This window comes from Pyricularia oryzae, chromosome 4, assembly GCF_000002495.2.
Source record: "Pyricularia oryzae 70-15 chromosome 4, whole genome shotgun sequence".
Lineage (NCBI taxonomy): Eukaryota > Fungi > Ascomycota > Sordariomycetes > Magnaporthales > Pyriculariaceae > Pyricularia > Pyricularia oryzae.
The window spans coordinates 1292441-1314677 of record NC_017851.1 but is presented as its reverse complement, the minus strand read 5'-3'; the positions used below and the strand labels follow the sequence as shown (position 1 = coordinate 1314677).

Sequence of the window (22237 nt, the reverse complement as noted above, 5' to 3'; positions counted from 1 at the left end):
TCCGATTCAACCCGTTCCGCCTCCGTCCGGCAAGCGGACAGCATATGATTTGTTGCCTCCATTACGCACCGGTGGTACCACATATGGATATTCACTGCACTTGATACGACATTTGCATCGTTCAATTTGCAGATTCCAATCAAGTGGTTTCCTAGAGCTTAAAATCGGAACTATTCCTCGCATCAATACCACCTCGGTGTTTCGATTCTTGTCTACTGGAAGCAGGTCTAGTTCCTTTTACTACTACGTACCTACGGATACATGCACATGCAGGCCGTTGCTTCTCACGCTTCTGCACAAACCAGCAGCTAGCTACCTCCATAGCTATACCCCAACTTTACCCAAAGGCGCGACAACGGTAGCGACCTCTTCAAGTCCGGCACTTATGAACAAGCGTTTCTTGACAAAAATCTCTGACGTGATTTGGTTGTTTGCCTAGGCACAGCCTTCTTCTCCATCCTCTTCTGACTAGGATATATATTTAATTGACTACTCCCAGCACTTGGCGAGCTTCATGGTTATACTGATCTCGTTCCCTTTCAAGAAATTTCATCACTAGTGTCATCATCTACCAAATCACAATGGGCCCACCGCTTGACGATGTTGTGGCCGGCATGCCCAGCGCGCTTATACATGCGCAGAAAATTCCTCCAGCCAACCTCGTTGCCGATGAGACTCGATTCGAAATTACTAGCTACCCTTCCCTGACCCAGGTGACAAAAACCCCAGCGACTCCCGGACAGGTGGACTTTGTGGTTGTGTTGCAGGTGCATCAGAGCAGAGCCCACGATAAGTGGCAGGTTGCCGTATCGACCTCGGCTCTTCATTCTTCTGTATGGACCGACTCTGTTCTAGCGTCAAGTAGTGCAGAGAATGTACCCATTTATTTGCAGGCTTCAGATGACAAGTCGGTCCGCAAGCTGCATTTTACTGCGTCTATATCGGTCGAGTCTGCCGTACGTTTCACGCTCAAGTTCCGCGAGTCTCCTGACGATCCATGGCGATTCGTCCGGGATGAGCTCCAGTTGGAGGACGGCATCATCGTTCCCGACCACCCTGACAGCCTACCTGATGACATTCACGATGTTATTGAGGGCCTGAGCCGCCATGTCACCATCAGACAGGCGGTGAGCCAATCTCCAGCCACATGCTTGTGGCAGTTGGATGCTCCCATCGCAGGCGTCGGAAGCAGTGATGAATCTGCCTTGTCCGAAGTAGGATTGGGTCTACCGTGGGGAAGACACTTACTGAGGTATGGAGATCCGCTTAAATGCGCCATAGACCTTGTCTGTTGACTAGGATACGACTCTTGTCCAGATGGTTCGCCCTTGCCCGCACCTGGGCTCCGTGGATCGCACCATGCCATGGGAAGGCCAAGTTCGATCTTGACAGGGATGCCGTGATGTGCTCATTCCTGAACGATCAAGGCAAGCACTGCGTGCTTCTGGCTGTGACGGGTACCGATCACGTCCTCACAGGGCTGCGCAGCAATGATGCTGGAAAAGTGGTCCTCCGTGTAAGTGAACTGACTTGCTAAACCCTACAGAACTCGCTAGCTGACATCCCTGCCTTATAGATACGTAGCGACAACCTTGCGGAAACCGCTGCAAAGGTCATTGTAGCCGTCGGAGAGACGTTCGATAATGCCAGTGCCGCATGTGTCTACCATGCAAGAGGGCTGCTCCAACTAGATGAGCAACAGAAAAGCAGCCCAGAAGGACCAAAGCAAATCGAGAACTTGGCCGCAGACGTGCAGCCTGAATGGATGGAAAACTGGTTTGATGGGCTTGGCTATTGTAAGTTTTGACTCTTGTGCGATTTGACACTCAGGGACAGTTCGATGATAGAATTTGCGAGTAACCGAATTTGAAAATAGGTACCTGGAACGCCCTGGGACAGCGTCTAAGTGAGGAGAAGATACTCGACGCCCTCAACACCCTTGCTGAGAACGAAATTATGATAACCAACTTGATCATCGACGACAACTGGCAAGACATCTCTCGCACCGGGGACGGTCAATTCCAGTACGGGTGGAACGGGTTTGAGGCCGAGCCAGATGCATTTCCCTACGGACTCAAGGCGACAGTCTCATCGATTAGGTCAAAGCACAAGCACATCCAGCATGTGGCAGTCTGGCATGCCTTACTGGGCTACTGGGGTGGTATTGCCCCTGGAGGACCCATCGCCAACTCGTACAAGACTGTAGAGGTCGTGCGCGAGGAAGCAAAGCGTCGGGGATTTCCCCTCGGTGGCCCCATGACGGTGATCGCCAAGGAGGACGTCAACCGCTTCTACGACGACTTTTACCGCTTTCTAGCGTCGACAGGTGTCGATGGCGTCAAGACGGACGCGCAGTTTGTAATAGACATGTGGATTGGAGCAGGCGCACGTCGTGAGCTATCCGACGCATACCTAGACGCCTGGACCATCGCATCATTGCGCCACTTCAGCAACAGGGCCATTTCGTGCATGTCCATGACGCCGCACATCATGTTTCACTCCCAGCTGCCCCGGAAAAGACCGGCCATTCCGCTGCGCAATTCAGACGACTTCACCCCAGCCATCCCCGCGTCGCACCCGTGGCACGTCTGGACCAACGCCCACAACGGCCTCCTCACACAGTACTTCAACATCCTGCCGGACTGGGACATGTTCCAGACCTCGCACGACTACTCGGGCTTCCACGCCGCGGCGAGGTGCGTCAGCGGCGGTCCCATCTACATAACCGACGTCCCGGGGGAGCACGACAAGGCTTTAATCTCCGAGATGACCGGTGTGACACCCCGAGGCAAGACGGTCATCTTCAGAACCAGCGCCCACGGCAAGAGCATCGACCAGTACATCGGATACACGGACGACGCTCTCCTCAAGGTCGGCACCTACCACGGCGGCGCCAACTCGGGCACTTCTATGCTCGGTATCTTCAACGTCGCCCTGCGCCCGCTCACCGACATCATACCCCTGGCCAGATTCCCCGGCACGAGGCCGCAAAGGACATATGTGGTGAGATCGCACGGCAGCGGACGCGTGTCCCCGCCGATCGAGCCGGGGACTTCGGCGTCGATGCTCGCCGTCAGCCTTGGGGTCAGGGGCTACGACATCCTCTCGGCCTTTCCCCTGTCGTGCTTCACGTCGCGCTCGGGCGTTGACGTGCAGGTTGCCAACCTCGGATTGCTGGGCAAGATGTCTGGGGCTGCGGCCGTGGTCTCGAGTGATATACAGCAGGCTGAGGGGAGCGGACGTATACTTGTCCACACCCGAGTAAAGGCCCTCGGGGTGCTAGGTGAGTTTCCTCTGGTTTGCCCATAGCGGTCCAGAGTCTCTCTATAAATGTCCTTTTTTCACCTTTCCCCCCAAACTAAAATCTAACCTCGGTGCAATAACAATAGGTATCTACGTATCCCGTCTTCCAGACATGAGCATCGCCCGCGACATGTTCGCTACGATCCATGGCTCGGTCATGCCCGAGGAGACCGTGTTCGTATCCAGCCAAGATGAGTGCGTGTTGGCTGTAGACCTTGAGGCTGCATGGAAAAGCGTGGGACTGAAAGCTGGGTACAGCAATGAGGTCGAGCTCAAGTTTTATATTGGCCTGGGCAATATTGACTCTGAGTCTTCTTGAGTTGAAATCAGCTTGACGTTTTTAGTTCTAAAAATCTGGCGTCGTATGAAACTTTTCTCAATGTGTTAATCGTAAGCTTCACTCTAAAACCTTTATTACCTCCCTTCCTTGCCCATAAGATCGGTAAAACATCACCACTTCCCCTCTTCTCTTAAGCTGGGGGCCTCCATTCGTTGCCAGACCAATCGGTATAGAACTCCCACTTCGCCTCGTCCTCACTGTCCATATCCGAGTCCCATTCGTCCTGATAGTCGTCATCGTCAACCTCCACGCACCCATTGTATGGATAAACCTCGGGTCCTTCATACTTCCTCCGTGTCCAGGTAACTGTCCAAGTGTACATGCGTAACCCACGCCCAATGAGAGCCCGTTCCTCTACAAGTTTATACGACTGGCACCAATCTGCGTCATTGTGGCACAGCACTCGATCTGCTCCACATTCGGTGCATATGTTCTCTACATGACCTTCGGCACCGCGCCAGGATAGTTTCCGGACGGGGTTGCCCTCGGCGGAAAGATAATGGTAGCCTTGGTGGTGCTTCGGGTTCAAGGGGAAGCGCCACGTTTTGATGACCACCTCCTCGATCCAGGCCTCATAGGGGATGCGCTGGGTCTGGTCGCAGTGGAAATCCATGGTGAGGGTACGGATATGTGGCATGTTGACAAACTCTCGCGCCCACGAGCCGACGGGGTAACTGCAGGGCAGACCTTCTGGGGGTGGCGTGATCCATTCTGGGCGACTCGGGGCGGACTTGGCCTGTTCTTGATGGTCTGCTTGTTGCTGCTGATTCTGTTGTTCTTTGGATTCCAAAAGTTTCTTCCCCATCGCAATGATATTGCGGAGCGGGCTAGAGTCAATAAAATCCAAATGAGTTCGCTTGAGCAGTGGACACCATGTTTTTCCGTAAAATTCACCTTGTCGTCCTATGTCCCGACCGTCCCAGGCTTGCCGATCATCTGGTGAGATGCGCAAGTGCTCCATCCTACTAAACTGAAAGTATTTGGTGTTGAAGCCACGCATGTCCCAGTACTGGGGATAGGAAGTTCTGCGCAGGAATTTATAATATTCGTGGAGTCCATGGGCCATACGGATCCTCTTGAATGGGTGCTCCCAGTCCGCTCTTTGTCGGCTCCAGTATCCCGTGGGGTACGTGTGATAGAATCCGTACCCATTTTCGGTTGATGAATCATAGCCAGACCAGCTCGGATCCAACCGCCGGGGCAAATTTGGAGGTAGCACATAGTACCCTTTGTGCCAGCGCTCTGCTTCGTAGATGAGCTTATGTCCCTCGGCAAATGCACGACGGCAAGTGGCCAGCAGCTTGGGAGAGAGGTATGGTTTAAACCAAAGAACGCCTCCAGTGGCTTCCGGGAAGCACATGCGTCCATTGCTAGGGCGTCGATGTCCACTTTTGGGGAGACCCATCATAACATTTTGATCGCGGGGGCTGGTTAGCAGACGGGGAGAGATGAGGCTGGTTGAGAGAGAAATAAAAACTCTAACCAGTAGTCCTCTCTCCCATTCTCTAGCTCATCTCGGATATCATCATCAGGATCGCCGTCGTGGTCGTGACGCAGTCGGAAGTCGTAGTCACCATGCAAGCATACACCATTTCCAAGCTCCTTCCAATCTTGAGCCAGCGCAAGAGTGAAAATGGTGAGGCGAAGCTCCGGTGGCAGCTTTGTAAAGAGAGGGGAATCGGACTGTTGGTTGATGTTCCAAGTCTCGAGTCCTTTGACTAGATCAACGACGACCATTATGAGGATAGGAGTAAAACAGGGCTGTGGAAAAGTGTTGAAGAAGAAAGTGGAGAGAGGCTTTGGTCAGTGAAACCAAATAAAGAATTTTTTTTGACTCGAACCTAACAGGAGTGCCAAATTCTCAGATTATTCTGACCACGCTGCATCTTGAGAAGCCTTGGCGATTGCTGCAGCTGATGGACGAGGCTCCCGTTGGCTGCTTCCTGCCTGCAATTTGGTCCATGGGTAGGTATGACATCATAACATCTCTCTAATCTAAGATGACTTACACTGCTATAAAAAGATGACAGTACCTTCTGTTTTGATTCATTTCAACGTCAAATACTCAATACGTCAAAACATATAAGGTTTTAATCCAATATATCATGTTTTGCGCTATGCCCAAAAGCCATTGAAATGAAATGTTCGCACAAAAACGCCTAGATGTATGCAGAAAAAAAAAGAAAGAAAAAAAGCCAATCCCATTCCAGTTATGAGTACACAACCAATATAAACAAAAAAATATCTTGATACCACCGACCGCCATTCTATCTTTATCCGAGGTTTGGGCTAGACTTCTTGTTTTGCCAATTGGACACCGGTCCGGTCGATGGACCACTCACAGCCTTCTTTTGCGAATCCAACCTCGTCAAGCCGGGCTGTGGTGACTGCCTCTGGACCGCGAGGACCGGCTGGCCTTGGGGGAAATGCCCTCCGTGACGGAGCCGGCAGAAGCCTTCTGATTGGCCTGTGTCTATTTTGAATATCACCGCATTTGGACTCGGGAAGTGCCTCTGCCTATAGTAGATTTTGCAGGATATGAGTCCATCCCCGATCAGGGAAAGTCACAGTCACCCCATACAACAGTACCACTTATTATTCTTTGCATTTTTGTGAATTTCTCGACCTGCCAAGTGATCCTCGTGGTCATTTTCCAATTTGGGGAGGGACAAAAATGCTTCGATTGGAGGGGTGGGGGTCACTACCACTCTAGAACAGAACAGACACCTGCTGGTAGGCACAGTCTTGGGCTTTTAGGTGACATTATTGTACGTTAGACATTTGAGTGTGGAGTGGTCGACGTTGTTACACAAAGATGTTGTAGGTGTCGTAATAAGATTATCACTTATAAGCTACCATTGTTGATTCATGGGCAGACATGCATGTAAGGAAATCACGTGTTTAACCACGTGATCTTATAACACGTAAAAAATCTTTAACCGATTTTGACGAACATATAAATAACTAGAAAAAAGAAATTAAATAACGTTTAATTTTGTTATATTATTTTTACCAATCGTAGCGATTATACAATTTTTATTAATATTAATTAATATTGTCAATTTAGACAATATAAATAAATTAAATAAAAATATTTAAATTATTAATTTCCTCGGCCAACGCCGTATTTGGAAATAATAACAAAAATATTATAATAATTACAAATTCCGTACATTAACGCGTTTAAAATTTGTGGATTATTATTACGTAAATTTTTAAAAATACCGGTTAAATCGTTATAATTTAAATTTTTTGGAATTTTACCACCCGAATTATACCGTTAACCAGCACCCGTTTCGAACCGTTATTTTAAACGAAAAAAAACGCTATATTGGATATAAACCCGTTAAATCGACGTATATAATAAATATAATTTACAATTCCGAATACATTTAAAAACCCCAACGAAAACAAATTTTTGGACCGTATATTTAAAAAATTTGGAATCCGTCCCAATAATTAACAAAATATCGATTTGGTAACGTTAAAAAACGTTACAGCAAATTTTTCGAAATATTCGAATAAAATAATAATTGTTTAAAAAAACGTATAAATTATTAAAATAATTTGTAATTTTGGAAAATTTATAATACGAAAAAAAGGATCTCCTGCTGAAATATTATATCGACAAATTTAAAAATTGGAAAATTTTTTTTTTAACAATTATAACCGAAATTATACGTATATTTTTAAAAATTATTTATAAAATTATAAAATTACGGTATTAGGTTAAAAATATGGAAAAATAAAACAAAAATTGGTAAATATTATAAAAATTGCAAAAAAAACCAAACGGTAATTATGCAAAATAATAATTTAAACGAATATTTTATTAAAAATACAAATAATTGTTATTTAATAATTACCAATACCAATTTAATCGATATAATTCCGAAAATAAAATTTTAAAAACCCGAGTTTATATTTTATTTTTTCCCCAATATATAATATAATTATATCCGTTACCGATTAATTATTTCCGGAAAATAATTATTTGGAAATATATAAACGTATGACGAAAATAATAAAAAAAATATTGGAACGAACGGGTAAATATTTATAAAAAATAATTAAACGCGTACGAAATTTACCAAATATATAATCGTCCAATTATAACGCAAAATATTATTATATATAAAAATTTACCGTTTATATATATATTTAATAAAATATTTCCGTTTATTACGTTAAAATTTTTATATAAATTTGGAAAAGAAATAATAATTATTTAAAAAATCCATACGATTTTTTGGACGAAACGGTATTTAATTTCGCAAATATTTACCAAATAATGCAAATCGAAATTTCCCAAATATATATAATATTTCCGTTAATATTAAAAAAAAATAAACAAATATTTCCAAATATACGTGGGTAAGGATAAAATATTTAGGAAAATATATTTAATTTTAAAAAAACAATTTAATTTCGACCTAATGTCACGGGCTGGCAGGGCGGACAGGTAGGTGCGGGCGATCAGGTAACAGGACAGAGTATATTGGCTATCTAGTCTTCCAGGTACGGGGTAGCAGGTGGTTGTTGACGAAGACGTAGCTCGAGGAGCTACATATCGGAGACTGCAGAGATTTCGCGTAGATATACGCGCGCGAGGCGCTCGGCCCTCGCGCCTTCACGTGACAGGGGTCATGACTAAGCGACAGCCCAGTGGCTGTCCTTCAGGTCTGTGACAATAACGTTTATTTTATTCGACGCAATATTAAAATATAACGACCTAATAGCAAATTCGATTTTAAAAAACTTGGATTTTTCAAAATTAGCAAAAAAATTAGCGATACCAATTATAAATTATTATTACCAAATATTATAAAAATTTACGCTATATTTTACGTATTATTACTGGAATTAATATTATACGGCACCAATATATAAAAAACGATCGAAATCGACGCAAAACAAATTTACGACGTTAAACGAATATTCGACCATAAATAAAACCACGGCAAAACAAAATACCTTATTAAATAGGAAAATGTTAATAATAATGGTGCTAACAGGGGATATAGGGGTAAACCCTAGGTGCGGCGTGGTAAATAACCAGTGCTAAAAGCGCTGAATAATAGGTAGAAATGCACTATAATTTTGGTACTGATAAATAATTGGTTGGGGGAGATTTTGCTTTATTTCCCTTACATACTCTCCGACATCGAAGTGGGGGTCCGCACGCCAGAAAAGGTTCCGGTGCCGCGAATGAATTTCCGAAAAACTAATTTGTATGGGTTTTTGAAAAAACACCCTCATTTGCATACAAACCATCTCTGGGTTTGCATTTAAACGTTGACTTGGTGAAATTTTCAACCCGGTACAGGGTAGCTGACTCGCAGGTGCAGGGTGGGTATTAAACCCGGTACAGGGTAGCTAACCCCACTCGCTGACCTTTAAATTGCATTCCTGCATTAACAAAGTAACGGAATTCCACCATTCCCCACTCCACTTCGGCACTAAATAAAATTGGCTATATACAAATAAAAGTGGGCTTATTACATGCAAAATAATGCATATAATTAACAGAAAATTATAGGTATAAAAAAAATATTTGGGAATTTTTTAACCATTTCCAAAATTGCCAGGAACCGTTCCGCCAATATTATTAAAAATTGGATTTGCGAGCAAATTAGCCAAAAAAAAACGATTTAAAAAAACACCATTTACCATTTCCAAAAATTAAAAACCGACCAGGATTCGAAATTATACCACCAAACGAATTTACAAAAAAACGATTAATATGCAATATAAAATAAAAATACCAGAAAAACGACGTATTAACGGAATATTGCGCAAAAATATTTATTTTATCCAATAACGAAAGATTTAAAAGACCTATCGGGAAAATTAAATCCCAAATAAAATTAGAATTCGGAAAAAACGATTCCAAGGATATTTTAGGCAGAATTTCGGTTAATTGTCGACGTTCCTCCTATTCCGCCTTTTTACGTTCCACCCGATCCAATTCCTTTAAATTATTAATTCCGCGAAATACAATTCGCATTATCTTTTTAAATTATAATTTCTTTTATTTTCGCAAACGAAACAATTTCGCCTGCTATATATAAATTTGTTTTTTAAACGTTTCGACCTCCGCATCCAATTTCGAATATTAACGACCAATATAACGGATTTGAACAGCGGATAAACCCAATACGTTATACCCAAAACGATTGGAACAAATATATTTTATATAACAAACAAAATCCTGAAAAAATATCTAATAAAACGCTGCACTTTTGGCACGGTAGGAATTGCAAAAAAGCATTTTAACGGTATCCGTCGATAATAGGGAAAAAAAAAGGCGTGGCGACGTTTTGTCGACGAACGACCAGATTTTAGTTTGGTTATATAATTAAATATGGCGCAAAAAAATTAGCTAAAAAGGAAAAAAAACCAAAACAGGGATTAAAAAAATACGGATTATTTAAAAGCCAAAAGGATTTGGCCAAAAAAAAGGAAATTTAATATTATAACCAGATAATTGGGCCGGTACCAGGAAGGCCAGGTGGGGTTATACCCCTTTTAACGACACCCGCCTAAAAAAATCACCGACCGGTAAAAAAAGGATTATATAAAAAGGAATTACGTAATTTTACGTAATTGTTAAAAAAATAATTTTAATAATTATTAAAGGATTATAACAAATTAAAGGAAATAATTTTTGCGATTTGTAACAAATTAGGAAAGATTATATTCGGAATATAATTTATATAAGGTACATTTATTACCATATAAATAAATTCGATTTTAAAATTGTTTAACAGCAATTAAATTTTAATTAACTTTAATATTTATTTGAAAACAATTATAATTTTACCCCCAGTTATTAAAAACCCCAGTTACCCAATTAGACGCTCAGTTGTTTCAACCCACTATATTTTACCCTAAGAACAGGCTACCCCGATACCTTGATCGTAACACGGTAATTTGTAATTTGTTTTGGACCCAAAAATATATATATATATTTGCACGTGTTTTTTAAATTCCAAAAACGGTTATATTATATACGGTTAATTTTTGGAATATAAACGTGGAACTTTTATTTACGTTTAATATAAATTAATCGATAATTTTTGGATTAACGGTAAAATATTATTATATATTGCGGAATTATTTTTGTTTTAATTTAATTATTGGTATTATTTGAATTATAATAACGTTATTTCGGATAATAAATATTGTTTGCAATATTAGGTTTTTACCGTAACCCGTTTTCGCAAACAAAATTATATCCCCTGGATTATAAAGGACGCGGTGGATATAATATATTTAATTACGGTGCGGAATTAATACCGGAACCGTAAAAAATTTATAAATATTTAAAAAATATATAACGACGGTTAAAACAAATTTATATTATAATATTATATCGTTTAATATTTTGCTTTGGTTATATATATTCGGAAATATATATAAATTGGATCGACGGTTGGTAAAACGGGGGGCGAATTTGAAATTGTTTAAAATTATTTCGATTTGTTAAAAAAAAATATAAATAAATCGTTATTTAAATATAATATATATATAATTTGGTGGAAATAATAAAAAGTTTGAAAAAATAGTAAATTTTTTATGGTCGATAGGATATTATTATTATATTATATGGACGTTTCGCGCGTTAAAAATCCCGTTATTCCCCGTTATTAATTATATATTTGGTATATAAAAATTTGTTTCGTTTTTGCGATTTTTTATATATTAAATTTGGCAGTTTTTATTTACGTATAGTGGAATAATAATTTAATATCGATGGTAATAACGAATAAAATATATTCGAAAAAATTAAGGGGGTAAAAAAAAACCAATTTCGTATTTCGGTTTGCGCGCGTGGAAAACAATTTTTTTTTATTTTGTATTAATTATATACCAATTTAATATTAATTATATGTTAATTTATTAATTTTCAGCGCGGTTGTTAAATGCGGCGGAAATAAATTTGGAATAAGGTTTTCGATTTTATAATAGTTTTGCGACGAACGGCGAAAAACGACAAGGTGTTTTTAAACCTGAACCGAAACGATTTTTGCGTGGACCCACAGGTATATTGCAACGCCGCAATTGAGCCACGCTCAATTGCGGAGCTTCGGGCTTCAGGGATGAGCCCTGAGACTATGTTTTTACCGATCGCAGCGATTATACGATTCCTATTAACAACCATGTGAATTGCGGCGCTGCATGGCGCGAGTCAAGTCGATCGCCGAGACTGTACAGCACTGTGCCATTCGTGTGCGATTTTTACTGTGCAAAATTTGCCCACCTTGGATTTCTCAATACTCAATTAAATCTTATCACCAAACACTGGCTCTTTACTGCGTATTATTCGAACCAAGCCATAAGCTTGTTGGGGATAAAAAGTCTCGAGAAGGGCAGAAATAATTGAACAAGGGCCAAAATCAAAGCCACAAGTCTTGATCCCCTTGTTGGGATAGAGGAAAGGAAGGAGAAAAAAAAAAAAAAAAAACTCCCCGCAATAGCGGCCTAAACACACCCCGGCATGGCACCGGCACCAGCGACTGAACCCGCCCAGGGCACAACTGCCACCGTTCAAGAGATTGAACGCCAGCGCCATGCCCTTCAAGATAACACGACCAAGCTGAGGGCCCTTCTTCAAGAATGGCGCCTCTGGGACGTCGAGTATGAGGCTCTCAAGGAGGAGGTGGAGGAGGCTCGCGGCCGCGCCGACCTGGTCCGCATTCGCCGTAATTTTGAAGGCCGTCTCGTAAACGCCAAGGAGGTTTCTGATATCTTTACCGGCAGCAACAAGGCGGACAGCGATGCCATCAAGTCCGCAGACCAGATCATCAACCAGCTGGACAGGCGCCTCGACTACGTCCAGCGGAACATTGAGTCTCTGGAGAAGCAGGTCAAGAAGGCCGAGGACAGGGCCGCCGCCGCCGAGGAAGCTGCGGCAGGACCAGGGAATGGCGGTGCGAGCGGGACTGATGAGGATGGCCTGCCGATTATGGATATTGTGGAGGAGCTGGACGATGACGACAATGTCTTGTCCTTCAGAGTGCAGCGGCCTGGGGAGACGGAGGCCAAGGTCAGCGAGGTGCTGAAGAAGGCCGGCGTGGAGCTGAAGCAGGACGACGACGTCGAATCGTCAGATGATGAGGGCGACGTACCAGCGAAGAAACGCATTGAGGAAAGCGCGGAAAAGCTGCCATCCCCGAATGCGCAGAGCTCTACAGCATCCCCAGCCAGCAAACCCGATCCTATCATAAAAAGCCAAGCCAAGCCCACTACTCCTACTCAAGATGTCCCAGCAGCAGGTAAGAAGGGGGTGTCGTTCAGCGAAGACACCAAACCTGCCGCCGATGGGGACATCAATGGCGCGACCAACCCCATGCAAACCAAGACGCAGAAGAAGATTGAGGAGATAATGCGACAAGCCAGGGAACAAGAGCAGATGGCCACGAACCCGCCAGTGATCCCCGACGATGAATCCGACGATGATGCCAAGCTGCGACGCGACATGTTGGCATACAGCATGAACGAGATCGGGCCCGTCGTCGCCGAGCTGGAGCTCGAGGAGGCTTATTCCGACGAAGACGAAGAAGACGGGATGGAGGACTATGGGCTTTACGATGACGACGATGAGGATGCATATGATGATGACGACTACGATGACGATGAGGACGAAGAAGAGGACGAAAGGGGCCGCTCGAAGCGTAGTGCGCTTAGCCCGGCTTATCGGAAGAGGATGCTCGAGCTGGAGAAGAGGCTCGGCGTTGGGCGGCAGTCCGTTGGGAAGCAGTCAACTGTGGTTGCCACTGCTGATGAACCAGAAGACGAAGAAGGCGAGAAAATCGACTACGATGAACCACGGTTGGGTCGTATCGCAATCCGTTCCAACCCCACGACTACAACCACAACTACCACCCCCGCAATACGACCAACGCCAAATCCGCCAACTGTTTCGGCAATGAAATCGCCTACCACCGCAGCCGCCACGTCAACCGCAAAGAAAGGAGTCAGGTTTGCCCAGGAGGTCGACATCGCAGAGGAGCCGGCAGGTGCGCCGCTTGCAGATCCTCACGGGCCGGTCGAGCCAAAGGTGGAGCCTGTGAGCGATATTGTTGAACGAGTCCCTGTAGGACCCAAGCAGGCACCGACTCGATTCCTCGACACGATGGAGCCCAATATAGCACCTTCGGGACCAGAAGGCCGTACACTGGCCGATGCTGTCATGGAGCGGGAGCCGGTGACTAAGCCACGGGAGCCCAGCGAGTTTGACGCTGACCTGCTTTATCAGGAAGCTGCGGTCGAGTACCACCGCTTGCGAAACAAGATGATACAGAGAGAGGGAGGGTTTGCCAAGGAGAAAGAGTCGGCGATAGAACCGCTGGATGAGAGCGAGGGTGGACCCAAGAAGATGAGCCGATTCAAGGCGGCGAGATTGGGTCGAGTATAGATTTCATACCCTCACTGTATGTATACATGTACCAGACGCAGTGTAATTAGACAAAAACAACCCAAACCAAACCAAATAGCCTTGAGGCCCGCGCATATTTTATCAGTCATTAAATCGTGGTCTTCGTCGCTTTGAACTACGTCAGAAAAAAACCGGACAAAGAAGGAAACCCAATGATCAGTTTATCTTTGCATTGCTAAAGTCCATCTCTGGGTGCTCCTTTTGGAACTTTGCCAGCAGGTCCAGCTTCTTCTGCTCGTCCGATGACGGCTTGCCGAGCTCCTTTTGGCGCTGGTCGTACATCATCTTCTCGACCATGCCGCGCGTCTCCCCGTCCAGGTCCGACAGCTTCGAGTTCTCGGGGTTGATCTTGGTGACGTCAATCTTGGGCGCGTCCGTGACGACGTGCGGCCACCACTCCATCTTGTTGACCTTGTCCAGGTGCACCTCGAGGTTCTTGGTGCCGTCCGGGTTGGTCGTCAGCGTCCAGGTGGATTCGTCTACGCGGACGGCGTGCGGGAGGTCGCCCTGTTGGTGGTCGCAGTCAGCATGTGTCATCAGCCAGCCAGCATTTGAGAATGGGCCAAGCAGCTGTGAGAGAGACAAAAAGACGCTCGAATGTGCCTAGGTCTCTTACATCAATGATAGGATCGGAGCCCTTGACCCCGGCAGTCAAGTGTTGCTTTTTGATCTCGACCTTCAAGTCCTTGCCCTTATACTTCTCAGAACCCTCACCCAGCTTGATGGTGACGTCGATGTCACCAATGGTTTGCGCCCACTTGTACGGGAGAGCTGCCTGCTCGGCCGCCTCCTTTGCGCGGGCAGCTGCCTCTGCGGCAGGGGTAGGTTCTGTGAGCTTTGTGTCAGAGAGGCGCATGCCACCTAATTGTTCTTCAACCTTGTGAAAACAGGAAACATGTGAGCAAGCTCAGCTTACCCTTGTCTGTCATTGTGATGGCAAGAGTTTATTTTATGTCCGGAACCTTGATGGTTGTAAATAAATACAAAACACGACAAATTCGAGCTCGTTAGCAGCTCAAGAACGCGGTCTTATGCACACAGAAGATAGCGGGGCAACGAGTGACGTTGGGGGTTCTCGAAGGATCCACTACACAGTGTATATGTGCACTGTCGACCGCGCCGCATGGCGCCCTACCAAGTAGCCCTTCCGCTTAATCAGCCGCGCGGAGGTTAAGCCAACCTCGCAACTGGGCGCATTTGCAAGCATGCCTAATCCCGCCAAGTTGGTACAGTAATTATTGCCAACCACCTTAAACTTCGTACGTAGTTAAACTTGCCCAACTTTAAAGAGCTGACCTCAACAATCACACCCACTTTTCCTCCGTCACAACATTCATCGCACACCTACCACAGCCCAGCGCGGCGCGCACACACGACCACCACAAACAAACACACACCGTCAACACTCTTTTGCAATTGCAACGAATCGAGCAAAACAAAAGACAAGAAAACAAAACACATCATGTCCCGCCGCGCCACCGCCCGTGGCCCGCCAGGCGGCGCCTCGGCCGTATCGGTGTCGGCCCCTCCGCCTCCACCCGGCGACGATGCGAACCAAATGTGCCCCGTGTGCAAGGCTCTCCGCTACCTCAACAAGGACATGGTTCTTAAGATCAACCCCAAGTGCTACCACCTCATGTGCGAAAACTGCGTGGTCCGACTGTTCCAGCACGGCCAACAACAGTGCCCGCACCCGGGTTGCACGCAAAAGCTTCGATTCCAAGAGTTCCGCGCCGCCTTCTTCGGCGACCTGACGGTGGAGCGCGAGGTGGACGTGCGCAAGCGCGTCTTCAAGGTCTTCAACCAGCAGCAGGACGACTTCCAGACGCTGCAGGACTACAACAACTACCTGGACCAGGTCGAGTGCCTCGTCTTTGACCTGCTGAGCCCGGACCGCGCCCGCGCCGAAAAGGCCGCCGAGGACCTGCAAAAGTACGAGGCTGAGCACCGCGCCCAGATCGAACGCGCCCGCCGCAAGGGCGCCGCCGCCGAGGAGCGCGAGCGGAGGATGCGCGCCGCCGAGCACGAGGCCGCCGAGCGCAGGCGCAAGGAGGCCCGCGACCGCGACAGGGAGGAGGAGAGGCTGCGTCTGCAGGCCCGCGAGGCCGATCTCGACTCGCTCGCCCGCGCCCCCGACGGCATGGCCGAGCGCCTGGTGTCGGAGCGTCTTAACAGGCACAAGGTCAACGAGCTGGCCGCCAGCGAGGCCCGTGACCTCGGCGTCGGTGGCCTGTCCATCCGCGGTCTCAAGGAGAAAAGGAGGGCTCCCGAGGGTCCTTACGATCCGTTTGGTGGTCTGGATGTCGCCCCCGCCAGGTACAAGGTGCAAGAAGAATACAAGAACGAGTGGCTCGACGGCGCGAGGCGCCAGCCCTACCACACCACCGGTGGCTACTGCATACAGGAGTACTATGCACGCTCCATGTTTGAGGCCTTTGGAGGCCTGGCGGTGTTTATCGGGGATGAGAAGGAGACAGGTCTCGTCGGCGAGGCTGCCTCGGCTGGTGCCGTCGCAACAGTTGGTGCCTCAATCGCTGCAGGGGGCGATCGCATGGATGTTTCGTGAGGTAGGCCCCGGTTACATCCGCCATGGATTGGTCTGCATTGGCCGTCGGTCGTCTTTGTATTCTTTTGTTTTTTCATGGTTTTTCTTGTTCAAAAATAGCGTCGGCGTCTGGTATGGCTCATATAAACAAGGTTCGGCGGGCGTCCACTGGATAATTACGACCCCAAATAATTGGTGATTACATATTTATTCTTGGCATGTTGCTCTCGTTTAGCTCAACCCAAGCTAGAGTGGGCAATACATGATCCCTAGCAACAGTTCGTTTGTACGTGAAAAAGCCTCGCCCTTGCCCTCTTTGCATCCTCGTTCTTCACCAACTGTCTGAGTGAGCGCCTCGCTGAGCGGACAAACAAAGTGAAAAAGAAAAAAAAATCATATAAACGAAAGATCAACTCTGCCATGGACTTGATGTTGTTGGTCTGGGAAATACAGGGATGGTCTCGAAATGATCCAGACCTCCGCCGATGGGTTGCTGATGCTGTTGCCAACCCATTCCTGTCGAGTGATTTGTGAAAGCACTTTGCCTGAAAGGGTTCGTGCTTCCAGTGGGCTGCGGTACGAGCGCACCACTCGTAGCTGGCCTTTGCATCCCAGCCGTGCCATTCCTCGCAAACGGGTTGGTGCCAGTCGCCATGGGCTGTAAAGGTGCCGCCGCCGGTGGCTGTGACTGGAAAGGCGATGGGCCACTGAGCGCCGGCTGTTGAGAGGCCTGGGTCTGTGGCCTGGCGAATGGGTTGGTCGATTGCTGCTGCAATTGGCCAGTCATCTGTGGCTGCTGGCCCGTCGTCATCATTGATGCGCGGAACGGGTTTGTCACTTGCTGTTGACCAGTCTGAAGGTTGAGGGCCGATAGAGTGCTGTTGGTTTGGAACGAAGCCACCGAGTCCTGGGGGATGGATCCGAGGGCGCTTGGTTGGAAGCCAGTCTGGGCCGGCATGCCACCGAAAGCCGCTCCTGTGTACTGAGGCATCATCTGCTGCTGCGGCTGCTGTTGTGGGGGAGACTGCGGTTGTTGCTGCGGCGAGAAAGCGCCAAAATTTTGTTGTTGGAACGGGTTCGTAGCTTGGAAGCCTGTTTGTTGAGGGATAAAGCTGTTTGTTTGGAACTGCTGCCCCGTTGGTTGCGCCTGGAAGCCTCCCATGTTCGGTGCAGCTTGGTTACCCCAGGGGGACATGTTTGCCTGAACCTGTGGCTGGGCCTGCGCCGGTGCTTGTTTTTGCTCGATGAAATCAAAAAAGTCAATCAAGTCTGGTTCTGGTGCTTTTGTAGCCGCAGCAGTTTCTTGTTTGGTGGTCCCGTTTGCAGCTGGTGCGGAGGTCTGGTTTGATGTTGTCTTGCTGGCCACCTGAGCTCCCGCGCCAAACTTCTTTGTGGCACTGCTTCCAGATGGCTTGTTCTTCTTGGCCTCGAGCTCGGCCAGGTATTGCCTCCTGTTTATCTCAAAGTCTGGATCTTTCAGGTAGTCCTCGAGTTGCCTGCCGAGGTTCACAGGGGCGTGCCTCAGCTTAGGAACCTCGACCCTGGTGTGATGCTCATGCTGTCTTGCAACGCTCAGGAACTGTACTACATAGTCTGTCTGTCGCGTAAAGGCGCGGTAGATCCCCATAGCTCTGTCTGCGTCGACTTTTGACATTTCAAAAAAGTGACCTGTAAGAGAGTTAGAGGAGAATGCGCAATGCTGTGGAGGACTGCTGCTTACCGAGTATGTTGATCATGGCTTGGTTGAGTACTTGGAACAGCGCAAGCAGATCAAGGACCAGGAGCCTGAAAACGGTTATCGTAATCTCGTTCTCTGGGTCGTTTTCCAGGACCTGGTGTGCAGTGCCTCGTTGTTAGTACTGATTCCTTAGTTTGCCCCCGTGACCGCGCTATAAGGGGTAAACCCACATTGCACTTGAGGAGTGCCGTCAACTGCTGCTGCACAACTTCTGTTTCCCTCAGCAACCCCTTGTCGATAGTCAACTTCTCCAGCCGCGACTCCTTAGCCCGAACCCAGTCGACTCTCGTGTGCTTGTATGCGCGAGCCCTCTCCTCAAGGTACTCGGCATAATGCCTGATGTTGCGTCCCTGTGTCTGGGCTGTCAAGCCATGAGCGCCGTCAGTATGCTGTTCTATCAACCGCCAAGCCTGGGGCTTGACTTGCGAAGGGCGTATTGTTCGTAGTATTCCTCACCATCGGAAAACATGCTGATAGCAAGCATACTCCTATGCCTAGCCAGGTATGATAGCGTCACATCTGGAGAGCCCTCCCTGATCATCAAGTGCACCGTGATCAGACTCTTGAACACCACCGTCCATGTCGAGTCGCGCAGTCTGTTCTGCAGCGCCCGGAACACCTCCCCAACACCAGCTTCTCCGGCGTGTGTGGCGATCAGAATGTGCTCGATGTACTTGGTTTTTGGGGGCGCGGCCTGTTGTTCATAGATGGTCAGCTCTATTGTGCTCTTTTTTCTTCTGTTGCAGGGGGCGCACTCAGCGCAAGAAAAGCACCCCCTATAAAGAGCCTCCCATCCGCATCGTCTTCCCCCCCCCCCCTTTCCCAGTCTCCTTAAAAGATCGAAGAGCAAAGGAAAACCTACCTTTATCTTGGTCGCGCCTTTGACCGACTTCTCGAATGAGCTCGCCATCTTGGGCGCAGCTGCGCGAGCCCAGAGGAGCTGCCGTGCGTGGATTCTATGCCGCTTCCAGGCAGTCCGTCCGTGACTTCGGAGAGCGAAAGGGTGCTAGCTGCGTTTGTTTGTTCTGCAAAATCGCGGCAGCGGTAGCAACCTGATCGGACGGCTGGCTCCGGGTGAACCGTGGAGCTGGCTGTCAGGAGCTTTTTTTGACAGACACGAATCGTGGGCGGGCGTGGACGGGCAAACGAATCGCTCGATCTTATCGTGATCCGTTCAAACTGTTACGGGGGAGTAAGGCCCTGCGAAGGATGTGTGTGGTTTGACGATTGGGGGCTCGTTGATGACAGCAGGCCTCCCTAATTGTAATATTATTCGAATGATATTAATACGTTGTTTATTTGTTTAACAAAGAAAGTGGCCGAGGTTGCCGCGCCGTTGACGTTTTGGGAGTCTGAATCGAGGCGAGATAGCGCCAGGGATGTGGTAGTTGCTTATTTCGGGGGGTGATTGACGGTAGGCGCTGGAGAAAGCATGAACGTAATGTAATGTAATGTTGGCAGGGCAGATTATCAGGCTCGGTACGGAGTAACAGACCCTCAGATTGAGGTACCGTACCTCCTACCGTACAACCTAAATCAATCTAAACCAACTCAATCGCCCGCAATCAATCAATCAACCACCGCCTTTTGGTTCGAAAACAGCTAATCCAATCAGCGAAAATCCCAGTCTCACACACAGCCAAATAAAATACCGAACAGCTCATACCTCCAAAAGTCAGCTGTGGGGCTTTCTTTGCCCGTGCAACTGGAAATCCCGCTGGGATGCAGATGACAAAACACCTGTCCCGGGCGAACGCACTCCCTCCCAACCCAAAGCCAAGCTTTGATGACGACGCTGCCGCCCGACTCCCAACCTAGGTACGCAACCTGAAATTCTGAACGCACCTGGGTCACGTTACTTTGCATCGCCAATTCTTGCCCGTCGTCCATTATTTCAGCAAAAAAAAAAGACACTAATGGACGAACGCAAATTTGTCACTTTCAGGACCGTAAAGCATCACATTGCATTTCACGGTGAGACCAAAACGCATGCAACCACTTTTCCGTATTCTTGTTTGAATTTGACTACCGGCCCCGACCCCTTTGACTTTGTGACCATCTGAAAATTCTAAAAAGGTGAGACCTCGGGAATCTACTTGAGTACAAGCCCTGAGGGTAATGTTATGCACAGAACCTTGTATCGGTTTTCACGGGAGGTCACAGCTTTGATTCTCTACTTGACCTCAGATGACCGTGCGCGAAAAACAAGCTATGGGCATCAGCCTCATGTAACATGCCAGTAGTCTGCTATTTACAGACGTAATGGGATATACGATATAAAAGCTTCTGGGAAGAACCTCTGCAAAGCGTAATGCCTTTGTATCGTCGTTGATTCATTGTCGGCGACACCGGCCAGTGATGCGGATAAACAAAACAAATAGAAAAATAGAAATAAATGTAGTGCAAGAATACAATTCCACAACAGACCCCTATATTTATAACAATGTTACTTGGTCTATCCTTGATGTACCTGTGTACCTTTGACGAGATATCTACATAAAGTGCGATTGTTTTGTCAAGACTTTTTTTTCACTTCCTGTTCATCCACATTATTCATTCCTTCCCAGATCCTTTATTCAATTCTAATCAAGCCCAATCACGGTTTCAACATGTTGGGACAATCTTTCATTGTTTACTCTTTGTTGATGTTTTCACTTCAACACGTCGTCACAGCCAAAAGCGACGGCGAATCGGATTCGGATATCTCCCATCCAAACGTCTTGCCATTTGGTATCAATTACTCGCCAAACTTTCTTGCGAAAAATGGTGGCTTAACCGCAAAAGCTGTTTCTAAAATGTTCAATGGACATGCACCTGTTAGAACATGCCTCTATTACAGCGAGCTTCGCGACTATTATAAAAAAAAATTCCCAGATGGAACGAATTATATTTATGGGATCGACAAGTTGAAGAAGAAGATTATAGAACCTTACACGGATTTCATAGGAACAAGACGGCGTTGGGATGGCGTGGATATACTCAACGATGGCGTTGCCGCGAGCGAACTTGTAAAAGCGGCTCCCATACCTTGGAATAGTATCACAGGGTGGTGGATAATTGGTCCCGGCTACGACCCTAACGAATTCCACAAGAAATCACTCTCTGGATTTAAAATGCCTACAGCTTAGCGGAACGGCGCCTGGCATCCAAGCTTTTTGTCACGTATAATGAGATGAGACGGCACAAAATATAAAACATCAATTCTATAGAGCTATGAGTATCGTTGCACGCGTTACTTCAAATCAAAACGTGGGGCCAAGAAGTTTTCCTTCAGCAATGTCAGCTCTCATTTTGGAGGCCAGCAGAATGGTGTGCAAGGGGACGTGCGGCTGCGAAAAATGGGTAGTTGAAACCCTAGTACTGGCGCCCAGATTCCGGCATGTTCGTGATGGGAAGGCAAGTGTCAATGTGGTGTGTAATGTGGGGGTTGGACGAAAAAAGAAAGTCGTTCAATGTGTTGGGAAGTGGACATGGGCACATGCTGAGCACTTGCTCTGACGTGCATCCTCATCCCAAGGCCTTCTATACAACTTCAATAAGGATCAGAGTTGCCTTCATTGCGTCCGATGTAAAACAAGGTCGAGTGTGTCGAACGCTCATTTCATGGCCACCAAGAAACCCGTCACTATCCAGCCCTTGAGCCCATCGAGTGGGAGAGCACGAATAGATCAAAGGTCGGGGGCACATCATAAAAACACGCTGGCTTTCATCATCTGATCACAGGTAAGACGTTAGCAGTGTCAACTTTTTTGGATTGGGCGGTCTTTTTCGGCAAGGGTATAATAGACATACATTGTTTTGAAGTGGAAGGATGAAGAGAAGAAGAAAAAAGGGAGTAAAATTTGGGCCGATTTCGAAGCTCCATATAGG

General features: G+C 46.9%; 9 protein-coding genes across 9 annotated transcripts; 4 read left to right on the top strand and 5 right to left on the bottom strand.

Moving 5' to 3' along the window:
• Positions 1-9: 9 nt before the first annotated feature.
• MGG_03601 (alpha-galactosidase) lies at positions 10-4942 on the top strand. Its single transcript, XM_003716256.1, has 5 exons — positions 10-1252; positions 1318-1516; positions 1577-1796; positions 1877-3283; positions 3390-4942. The coding sequence occupies exons 1-5, from the start codon at positions 582-584 to the stop codon at positions 3620-3622; spliced, it is 2730 nt and encodes a 909-aa protein (XP_003716304.1). The 5' UTR covers positions 10-581; the 3' UTR covers positions 3623-4942.
• On the bottom strand, positions 3558-5531 carry MGG_03602 (uncharacterized protein). The gene is made up of 2 exons (XM_003716255.1): positions 5127-5531; positions 3558-5031 (listed from the first exon to the last, which is right to left on the bottom strand). Exons 1-2 carry the CDS (start codon positions 5378-5380, stop codon positions 3774-3776), a joined length of 1512 nt encoding a protein of 503 aa, XP_003716303.1. The 5' UTR covers positions 5381-5531; the 3' UTR covers positions 3558-3773.
• A 3145-nt stretch (positions 5532-8676) lies between these two features.
• Positions 8677-9139, bottom strand: MGG_17065 (uncharacterized protein; the record flags this gene model as incomplete). The annotated part of the gene is made up of 3 exons (XM_003716254.1): positions 8677-8735; positions 8799-8867; positions 9025-9139. Coding segments are annotated over 3 exons (243 nt in total), but the record flags the coding sequence as incomplete, so codon positions are not given.
• A 2659-nt stretch (positions 9140-11798) lies between these two features.
• MGG_03603 (uncharacterized protein) lies at positions 11799-14238 on the top strand. Its single transcript, XM_003716253.1, has one exon. It carries the CDS (start codon positions 12144-12146, stop codon positions 14061-14063), a length of 1920 nt encoding a protein of 639 aa, XP_003716301.1. The 5' UTR covers positions 11799-12143; the 3' UTR covers positions 14064-14238.
• On the bottom strand, positions 13990-15060 carry MGG_03604 (nuclear movement protein nudC). The gene is made up of 3 exons (XM_003716252.1): positions 15001-15060; positions 14701-14912; positions 13990-14591 (listed from the first exon to the last, which is right to left on the bottom strand). The coding sequence occupies exons 1-3, from the start codon at positions 15011-15013 to the stop codon at positions 14241-14243; spliced, it is 576 nt and encodes a 191-aa protein (XP_003716300.1). The 5' UTR covers positions 15014-15060; the 3' UTR covers positions 13990-14240.
• A 486-nt stretch (positions 15061-15546) lies between these two features.
• MGG_03605 (CDK-activating kinase assembly factor MAT1) lies at positions 15547-16776 on the top strand (the record flags this gene model as incomplete). Its single annotated transcript, XM_003716251.1, has 2 exons — positions 15547-16602; positions 16750-16776. 2 exons carry the CDS (start codon positions 15547-15549, stop codon positions 16774-16776), a joined length of 1083 nt encoding a protein of 360 aa, XP_003716299.1.
• A 262-nt stretch (positions 16777-17038) lies between these two features.
• Positions 17039-19277, bottom strand: MGG_13514 (ENTH domain-containing protein; the record flags this gene model as incomplete). Its single annotated transcript, XM_003716250.1, has 5 exons — positions 17039-18297; positions 18350-18461; positions 18538-18728; positions 18824-19061; positions 19230-19277. 5 exons carry the CDS (start codon positions 19275-19277, stop codon positions 17039-17041), a joined length of 1848 nt encoding a protein of 615 aa, XP_003716298.1.
• A 393-nt stretch (positions 19278-19670) lies between these two features.
• MGG_17064 (uncharacterized protein) lies at positions 19671-20257 on the bottom strand (the record flags this gene model as incomplete). The annotated part of the gene is made up of 2 exons (XM_003716249.1): positions 19671-19788; positions 20127-20257. The coding sequence occupies 2 exons, from the start codon at positions 20255-20257 to the stop codon at positions 19671-19673; spliced, it is 249 nt and encodes an 82-aa protein (XP_003716297.1).
• A 698-nt stretch (positions 20258-20955) lies between these two features.
• On the top strand, positions 20956-21456 carry MGG_17063 (uncharacterized protein; the record flags this gene model as incomplete). The annotated part of the gene is made up of 1 exon (XM_003716248.1): positions 20956-21456. A coding segment is annotated over exon 1 (480 nt), but the record flags the coding sequence as incomplete, so codon positions are not given.
• Positions 21457-22237: the final 781 nt, after the last annotated feature.